General features: G+C 37.4%; 2 protein-coding genes across 2 annotated transcripts; both read right to left on the reverse strand.

Moving 5' to 3' along the window:
* Positions 1 to 318: 318 nt before the first annotated feature.
* LOC125231100 (F-box/LRR-repeat protein 15) lies at positions 319 to 2294 on the reverse strand. Its single transcript, XM_048136447.1, has 3 exons — positions 2023 to 2294; positions 1476 to 1942; positions 319 to 965 (listed from the first exon to the last, which is right to left on the reverse strand). Exons 1-3 carry the CDS (start codon positions 2218 to 2220, stop codon positions 812 to 814), a joined length of 819 nt encoding a protein of 272 aa, XP_047992404.1. The 5' UTR covers positions 2221 to 2294; the 3' UTR covers positions 319 to 811.
* Positions 2295 to 2564: 270 nt separating this feature from the next.
* On the reverse strand, positions 2565 to 5275 carry LOC125231207. The gene is made up of 4 exons (XM_048136582.1): positions 5149 to 5275; positions 4526 to 4715; positions 3612 to 3829; positions 2565 to 3297 (listed from the first exon to the last, which is right to left on the reverse strand). Exons 1-4 carry the CDS (start codon positions 5273 to 5275, stop codon positions 2603 to 2605), a joined length of 1230 nt encoding a protein of 409 aa, XP_047992539.1. The 3' UTR covers positions 2565 to 2602.
* Between the last annotated feature and the right edge of the window lie 3954 nt (positions 5276 to 9229).

Consider the following 9229-nt stretch of genomic DNA (forward strand, 5'->3'; position numbering starts at 1 on the left):
CCTATGCCGGCTCTGAATAAATTATAAATATGACTTATTTGTGGAATGTAATGCCGTCTGTTTTTAAATTTGAGCTTCTTGTTACCTTTCCACACCATTTCACACTACAGGTGGACATCTTTAAGGCATCAAAATACCCTTTTCCAATTTTTTAGTGCGAAAAACACGCGCTGCTTTCGGGTCTGTTACTTGGTCGATACTGATCGGGCACGGCGAGCGCCCGCGCTTATATCAGTGCAAATACTAGGAAGGCTGGCGACCGCGAGTCGTCTTGTAATGGATGTCTATAGGGATTGGTCTGTGCTTTGCCATCAACCTCTAACCTCAAACTCCATAGTGCAAGTCCAAATGTCATGGCGGTTAAAATTTATAACCACCTTCAAGATAATATTAAAGGTCAAGAAAACAACAAGAAATTTAATAAGATGTTGAAAGACTTCCTGATAAATAAGTGTTACTACAAATTAAAAGATTTTTTTGATGACGACGTTGGAGACACCTTCTATTGATTGATTAACTTACACCTACCTACTTCTAATTATTATTAAATTTGAAATATGAAACTCACAACAATTAATTATTTATTTGAGTATACTATTTTATGTTATGATAAATTCTATGGATTAATGTTTTTTTACCTATATATATATGTTTTCAATGTTTAATTTATTCTTTTTTTTTAATAATAATAATAAAATTTAATGATAAGTTATTATATGCTGTGCCCTTGCAGGGTCCATGTGAGACATCATACTACATTCAATACCTGTACTGTAACCATGGTTTGCAATAAAGAATTATGAATTATGCTTTATATCTGTATGTAGATAGGCCTGGGCACTGGGTCCACAGGCCTCCGGTCCAGGGTCACCCGTGGCCGCATCAGCTGGAGACTGTTCTCCGTCACCTTTGTGCAGCCTCGGACTAGAAGGCCCTCTAGGTTAGGGCAGTGAAGGGCTAGTGCTCTGAAAAAGTAATTGAAATATTTGATAATCTGTAACTAGTTTTCAACGATATTGATTGTTAATGGGAATTGTTCTGTTAATGGGTGAGAATGAAAAAATCTTCAATTCAAGCCTCATCCCTAATCTAACAAATTTTATACAATATAAAGTGCAAAAAGACAAACTTCATATTTCAAGATGGATAATATTCAACTAGATAATATTCTGCCTACTCTAACCTTTTAGGGCCACTTGCACCAACAAAAATGGAGGGTTAACCCGAGGGTTAACCCACCATTTTATATGGAATTTGACGGATGACAGCCCACTAACCCTGAGTTAAGTGGTTGCTGCAAGAGGGCCTTAGGGTAAAACTTGAAAAAATTTAGCATATTAATTATGTGAGACAGTTGCCCTATAAAAGGTTTTGGATCAGTGACAGTAAATTCACACAATCCTAGCTGATAATAATATAGGTCATATAGCAAAACTGTGACAATTGTAAAGTTAACATGGAAAGGCATGACTCACCTCACTCCTTTGTCTGTGATGTCCGAGCACCCTCCCAGATTGAGCATTTTCAATACACAACTATTCTTCGACATGGCATACAAGCACTTATCTGTTATCTGCTTATTGCCTTCTAAATTAAATATCCTAAGGAGTCTAAACTTTTTAATAAATATAAGTATGCAACCCTCAGAGATTGTCAAGCAATGAGACAAATCTACATCCTCCAGCATACACTGGTGTAAAGCTAGAGCCTCCATCGCCCCCGTCGTCAGCCACGAGCAACGTGCTAGTTTCAGCGTACGTAAATTATTACAATACAGAATTACTGGCTGCAGACATTTTGCAGACAAATTATTACACTGACTTAGGTTTAAATTTACCAAATTTACGTTATGCCTTAAAACTGGGATCAGATCTGCATCTGTCACTGATGAGCATCGATTCAGGTTTAACACTGTAAGCTTGGAACAGTTTGATGCGAATACCTGCGAAAATAAACACAACATAATGACTCCATATTTGTTACATTATTTCAAGGTTATTTTAATATTTTTATGTAACTTACACTGAACGTGTGTGGCGAGAAACCTTGATTCATCAGTTTCAATGCTTTTATCTTAGTAAAATACATGTTTACTATCTGAAGACAGGTTTTGGATACGCAGCGAAAATTGAAACACTCCCGTATGGTGAGGTGAGGTATAATGTGAGACATTATAATATCTTCCCAGTAAAGATCGAATAGGTGCGTGTTTCTCTTCATGTTTAGTAAGATATTGTGAATATAAAGTTATTCATATTAGATATTAAAATATTTTTCTTTAGAACCTTGCGTTATGTTTTTACAACTTTTATTTACGTTTTGTGACACTGTCACAGTGACTTTTTGCGTTTGGGTATTGCTTTTATCTAAAGTTAGCAAGCGCAGCAAAGTATACATATAAGCAATATAGTCTGACTGACAAGTCTGCCCTGCTCTGCTATTGCCGTCACTCTCGGAGGTTAATTTTATTTCGATATGAGGCAGTAGGTAACTGTGTAGGTAATTTAATGGAATGAAACTAACATTGACGTCTATTTTTTTATTATTTATTTACTAAAGTTGCTTTAAAATGACTAATTTCAAAAATAGTGATTAAGAACTGTTATTGGCCTGGTTTTGGTTTTTCACCGTGCATTGTAGAGCGCAGCGCCGCATATCCCGAATATATAGTCCTAATAACTGTCATAAGGCTAGTGTATCGAAGCTCTGCAATGCCCCCCGCGGAAAGCACCATCGTCTGCGAATTCTGTAGAATCACGAACACAAGTTTCATGTTCTGCACATCAAAGTTCTCCCACTTACAATCATACACCGCCTCTTTAAATGTTATACTCGCATCAATAAGGCGTTGTCCTGTAAAACAATCCATGGAGACCTGAGTTAATGCGAAGGGTATCTGTAGATACGTGTTCTCTAATCCACCTAGTAATTCTACAATAAGAGATACCGCTAGTAAACAGAATTCGACAGCTATGGAGTTGCTAAAAATGCGTCCAGTTAATCGTAATAGTGCTAAATTGGCAGCATGGGCTTGAACGATGAATTCTAGCTGTTGTTTAATATATTTATTTCTTAGTTTCTTTTCATTTCGAACGTCTTCGAAGGTCAACGCTTGGGCGTCGGGCCAGAGATGGAGTAGCTCTTGGCTCAGGGCTGTCATTTGTGCTTCTATGTAGCCCGTCATGACGAATAGGAGGCAGCCGATGTTCCCTGCTGCGTAAACAAGCAGCATCACGGCAGTGCCCACTAGAATGTGAGCCAGCTCGAAGTTTGGCGATTCATACATCGGTTCTAGTCCTGAAAAAATTAAGAATAGTAAGGAAATTTGAAAAACATGCTAGGTAAGTACTTAGGAAAGTGTGCCGGTATCTAGACACCAGAAATATAAATAAACCGTTCAGTTGGATAGATTAGAAGAAGAATCGGATTATTTTTATAAGTAGCTAAGTAAAGTAACTTTATGGACCAGATTACGAAGACTGCACAGCCACACGTTGAATGAAGTAAAAGCGTAGGAAGTTATTATGGGAAGTTATCTTATTCCGTAACTGTCATGTATGTCTAATCTAACTGTAGGTGTGTAGCGGGCTTTAACTTGTACTTTTACTAACCATAAATAACTTGCAAGTCTTCTATTAAATGCTTTCCAGGCAGCAGGTGTGGCTTCACCACATAGATCAGGCCATTGTTGATCATGAGGACCCAGACGAAGATGGCTCGACGCTTCACAATCCGTAGGGTTTTGAGGAGGTTCTGGTACATTCGGCTGTCTCGATGTATTCGCTTGTCGAATGCTAAGTATGCCACAAATGCTTTCCTTGCGCGCTTGCTGGGAACAATATTGATAGGGTTTTATTTTGTTATCAAACCGAATTTCGTAAAAGTATTGTGTAGTGTAAATAAAACGTCATAATTATTAAACTTGGGGCCATCGGCTCAGAGAGAAGGGAAAGGGGCCGTGCTCTGAGTCGTTCTTGGTGGAAAAGCTTTCTATAGGATCTAATGCGAAAATGCTGCGGCCGTCGTGGGTTTCTTAAATGCATTCCACTATTTAGTGCCTATATCTAAGACATCAAAATGTAAGTATAAATAAGGATCAGCTTACGAGACCAAGAAAGACACATGTGGGCAACATCGTTGTGTGAGTTGTGTCATTCCTTTCTTATCAGTATACGAGTACCTATGTGAGAAAACGAGACGACACAACGATGTTGTCCCTTTTTAATGTTTACTCTTTTTTTAACGCAAAAACGACGGGGTGTTATAAGTTTGACGTGTCTGTCTGCCTGTCTGTCTGTCTGTGTGTGTGTCTGCCTGTGGCATCGTAGCTCCCGAACGGATGAACCAATTTCGATTTAGTTTCTTTTGTTTGAAAGCTGAGTTAGTCGGGAGTATTCTTAGCCATGTTTCATGAAAATCGGTCCACTATGTCGCGGTCGGGGGTTTTTTCAAAATGTTTTGTCAAAGCGTACCCAGGCTTCCATGAGCCGTGGCAAAAAGCCGAGATAACGCAAGTTGTAGGTACCTGTTCAGATGCAAAGAGAACATCTTAACCACGCAGATGATGCTGGCGATGCCCAGCGAGAGGATGACCATGACTGCCACCAGGTCTTCGGTCTCTCGCCAGAAGACGAACCATGCCACAGACACCACGTACACGTAGAAGTACACGATCACTGCGACTACCAGGAGAACCACGAACACTATTGGAGTCCCTGGAATTTCAGTTGGTATACGAGTTTCTTTCGCGATTAGGAAAATTTATGATAATGGGACTTCATTCCCTATTGTGAAAGGATTTTTCCTACTTGGGTTTTTTTTATCGGAAACAGCATTAATTCACTACAGTAAACGGCGATAAAGAATGTACGTCGGCCTTTGGAAAGAGACAATTAACGTCACATAAGCAAGAAAGAGACAACGCTCTACGACGAGCAATCATTATCGCCGGGTACAACGCTGTACGTAGGTATAGAGTCTGTGCGGATAGAGTCATAGAATTGATGACTTTCTGGAGCTCTTCTTTTTCCACACAGACTCTGAGCACGTTTTAAAATTTATTTAGCTGCCGTTCTCGACATTGGATGTAATTTACTACGTTTCCTAAGTTCTGCTATCGTATTTAAAAATACTTAAGTACTTATTTACCTTTTCCATCGATATCCAGAGCCATAGGTCTCAGTAGAGTCGCAACATTTGACAACATCGTTGGCAAGTCGCAGTATTGCAGACCAAACCTACACATACATACACAGAATTTAAGAGTCACGACCATTGCAGTTAGTATAGGCAGGTAGAGGGGATACCCCCATTTGCCAGAATTTCATTTGCCATAATTTTATTTGCCATCCTATTCAACAATCATAATATTGTTTCTCATAACATCTTATGCCATAATCATTGTTTACTATATTAATCTAGTGCCAGAAACTTTGTTTCCCATAAAGTCAGTTTCCATAATGTAATTTGTCAGAATCATCGAAATCCGTAATTACCACATTCCATACCATCATTTGTCATACAAATTAGCGTCCAGAAAAGTCAATTTCCATAATATGCTTTGGCAGAATCGAAAACTACTATAATAGGTTCTAGAAAGACTAGAGAATGAAACTGCTATCAGAAAGTAGGTTAGGTTAGGTTAGAACTGTGACCCCCTGGAAAATGAAACTGCTATCAGAAAGTAGGTTAGGTTAGGTTAGAACTGTGACCCCCGGAAAATGAAAATACTATCACTATCAGACAGTAGGTTAGGTTAGGTTAGAACTGCGACCCCCTGGAAAATGAAACTGCTATCAGAAAGTAGGTTAGGTTAGGTTAGAACTGTGACCCCCTGGAGAATGAAACTGCTGGAAAAGTAGGTTAGGTTAGGTTAGAACTGTGACCCCTGGAAAATGAAACTGCTATCAGAAAGTAGGTTAGGATAGGTAATAATATGGGCAACAATTAATATGGCAATAATTGCTTATGGCGTTTTAATATTCTATGAAACCATATTATTGCACTTAATAATATGGCTAACAAATAGTATGGCATTGTATGATTATGGAAGGTAATATTCGGATAAACAACGAGTATGTCATATGATTTTTATGGTAAACAAATCATTCGGGCAAATGAAATTCAGGCAAGTTAGATTCGGGCAAATGGGTTGTCTATTGTTTGCCCGACAGTCATTTAACATAATATTCATTTGCCCGAATCTAACTTGCCTGAATTTCATTTGCCCGAATGATTTGTTTACCATAAAAATCATATGACATACTCGTTGTTTATCCGAATATTACCTTCCATAATCATACAATGCCATACTATTTGTTAGCCATATTATTAAGTGCAATAATATGGTTTCATAGAATATTCAAACGCCATAAGCAATTATTGCCACATTAATTGTTGCCCATATTATTACCTAACCTAACCTACTTTCTGATAGCAGTTTCATTTTCCAGGGGTCACAGTTCTAACCTAACCTAACCTACTTTTCCAGCAGTTTCATTCTCCAGGGGTCACAGTTCTAACCTAACCTAACCTACTTTCTGATAGCAGTTTCATTTTCCAGGGGGTCGCAGTTCTAACCTAACCTAACCTACTGTCTGATAGTATTTTCATTTTCCGGGGGGTCACAGTTCTAACCTAACCTAATCTACTTTTCAAGCAGTTTCCTTTTCCAGAGGTTCACAGTTCTAACCTAACCTAACCTACTTTCTGATAGCAGTTTCATTTTCCAGGGGGTCACAGTTCTAACCTAACCTAACCTACTTTCTGATAGCAGTTTCATTCTCTAGTCCTTCTAGTACCTATTATAGTAGTTTTCGATTCTGCCAAAGCACATTATGGAAATTGACTTTTCTGGACGCTAATTTGTATGACAAATGATGGTATGGAATGTGGTAATTACGGATTTCGATGATTCTGACAAATGACATTATGGAAACTGACTTTATGGGAAACAAAGTTTCTGGCACTAGATTAATATAGTAAACAATGATTATGGCATAAGATGATATGAGAAACAATATTATGATTGTTGAATAGGATGGCAAATAAAATTATGGCAAATGAAATTCTGGCAAATGGGGGTATCCCATTTTTTAATTACTTTAAAACGTCATTTGCTCACTGCCAACCTAACACGCTCCTCCTCGCTTCGCTCGTCGTCGCATCTAAACTGACCCTGTCACTCCTGTCAGGCTGTCACACACACACACACGCACACACGAGTTTTCTGTTACAATACTAATAAAATTATTACATTACATTTATGCCTTGTAATATTTATTGTCAAACGTGGTTTTGCATGGTGTAATTTGTAGAAACATTTTTTGACAAAAAAATAGTTGACAAAATAATTTTGACCAGTAATATTAATTTGACAAAAATAAAGTTGAGCAAACTTTTCGTGTCCAACTGAAGCCTTGGGAATAAAACTGAAATTATCATTTGACAATTTTAAGTTAAATTTGGCAAAAAAATCTTCGGTAAATTAAATTAATCCCGTAGAAATGAAAATGCAAATGCCTAAATATTTTCGAAATTTGCGATAAGAAATTTTGACCAAACATGTTTTTGGGATATAAGTTTTGCCATTAAAAACGTTTGCGAAATAAAGTTTTGACTAAATAAAATTTGACTAAGTAAAATTGTGCCAAATGATAATTTGACCAAACAAAATCATTGCGAAACATACCTTTGCCAAACAATACTTTGGGAAATGAAACTATTGCGAAATGATTATTGGGAAATGAAATTTGAGGAAACGTTTTTTGGCGAAACGGCAGGACACCCATTTATCGCGCCACCATGATTGCCTGCCTGGGGCCCGCTTTGACAATCCTAAGATTTGGCGATTTCAACGCATTGTTACAAATTTTAAATTACCTGCGCAAGTTCTCCCAGATCGTCAACATTTTTAACCCCACAGTTCCCCCAAAGCCGACAGGCTGGGACAGCATCAATGAAGTCACCATTTTCTTTTACAGAATAAAAACAAGTTCCGACTAAAATGCTGTTCATAAGACTAGAATTTATCACTGTTTTTGCAATTCTTTAATTAATCCAGTAATACATCAGTACATAGAATCCGTCAAATTGTTTAAATTTCTTCTTCCATGGAGTTTATACAGATTCTTAAAAGCCTTCAAGGCTTAAGGGTGCTTTAAAAAAAAACGTCAAAAGAATGTAAAATTGATAGTTTTAGTCGGTGAAATACTACACTTTCCGTTATCCAATAGATTTATTTACTTTAAGTTTCAGTTAGAGAATCTTATTATCTTGATTTTTATAAGACTGGATTTTTGAAAACTAACTCACTAAATTAATTATCATTTTTTCTCTAATGCACGTTTAGAAAAACTCACGTATAGAGCTGAATTAGTCGATCTTATTTGTAAAATTTGGACAATTTTGAATACTAAAACAGGTAAATTTATAATTTGTATGTCCTGTACTAGAATCTTTTCAGACTACATTTTTATTATAGGGTTTTGAAAAAGAGTAAACGAGGTTAAGACGAATTCAATTTTTTTCAGAAATTACCTAAAATTAAGCGACAATTCCTTTGAAAATCTACATCACATCGACTTAATTAATCTGCAACGTTTACTTAAATTGCTGTTATGCCTTAGTGATTATAAATTGCTATTATTTATTTTTGGCAATTTTTTGAAAACGAGCCTTCACCGGTACAATTATTACCACTTTTGGATATTTTCTCATATTTTGTTAGACCAAGTAGAAAAAGTCCTATAATGTGATATATATTTGTAAACTACTCGCAAAGCCCTTTAATTTGATACCACACACGGTATGATCAAGCGCTCGGTTGCGATTTCACTGTTTTTCACACGAAAGCCCTCTTAAGCGGAGTTGTTCATTTAAAAACGACTCGTAAAATTCTGCGTCAATTGAAAGTTGCATTGCATTTATACTTTCTGCTAATCGAAGACTAATTAAAGCCCCTGGCGTGACTTCTTTGAATTAATTAGAAGCTGAACTTTTCAGTTTCTTTAGCAAAGGCTGAAGTTTTCATTTTAAACTACCCTTTGATGACATGCATGAAGCTAGGAACACACTACGCGGACGTCCGTCGTAAATCGACCGCGGACGGGAATCTGGACAATGGAAATACACATAACCGTGCAAACTATCGGTCGACGGACGCGGACGTGGCCTTGAGCGCACGGACGTCCGATCGAAATCTGGCTCTCTGGATGTTTTGTTCCGTGCA

The sequence above is a fragment of the Leguminivora glycinivorella genome, chromosome 11, assembly GCF_023078275.1.
Source record: "Leguminivora glycinivorella isolate SPB_JAAS2020 chromosome 11, LegGlyc_1.1, whole genome shotgun sequence".
NCBI classification, from domain to species: Eukaryota; Metazoa; Arthropoda; class Insecta; order Lepidoptera; family Tortricidae; genus Leguminivora; species Leguminivora glycinivorella.

What these genes read in the sequence shown, in the direction of transcription:
- LOC125231100 (XM_048136447.1), bottom strand. Translation starts at nt 2,220, where the DNA reads ATGAAGAGAAACACGCACCTATTCGATCTTTACTGGGAAGATATTATA. An exon ending in TCTCGCCACACACGTTCAGT is followed by an intron (nt 1,943 to 2,022) that starts GTAAGTTACATA and finishes TTATTTTCGCAG; the next exon opens with GTATTCGCATCAAACTGTTC. An exon ending in ATCACAGACAAAGGAGTGAG is followed by an intron (nt 966 to 1,475) that starts GTGAGTCATGCC and finishes TTACTTTTTCAG; the next exon opens with AGCACTAGCCCTTCACTGCC.
- LOC125231207 (XM_048136582.1), bottom strand. Translation starts at nt 5,275, where the DNA reads ATGGTCGTGACTCTTAAATTCTGTGTATGTATGTGTAGGTTTGGTCTG. An exon ending in TCTGGATATCGATGGAAAAG is followed by an intron (nt 4,716 to 5,148) that starts GTAAATAAGTAC and finishes CTGAAATTCCAG; the next exon opens with GGACTCCAATAGTGTTCGTG. An exon ending in TTCTCTTTGCATCTGAACAG is followed by an intron (nt 3,830 to 4,525) that starts GTACCTACAACT and finishes TATTGTTCCCAG; the next exon opens with CAAGCGCGCAAGGAAAGCAT.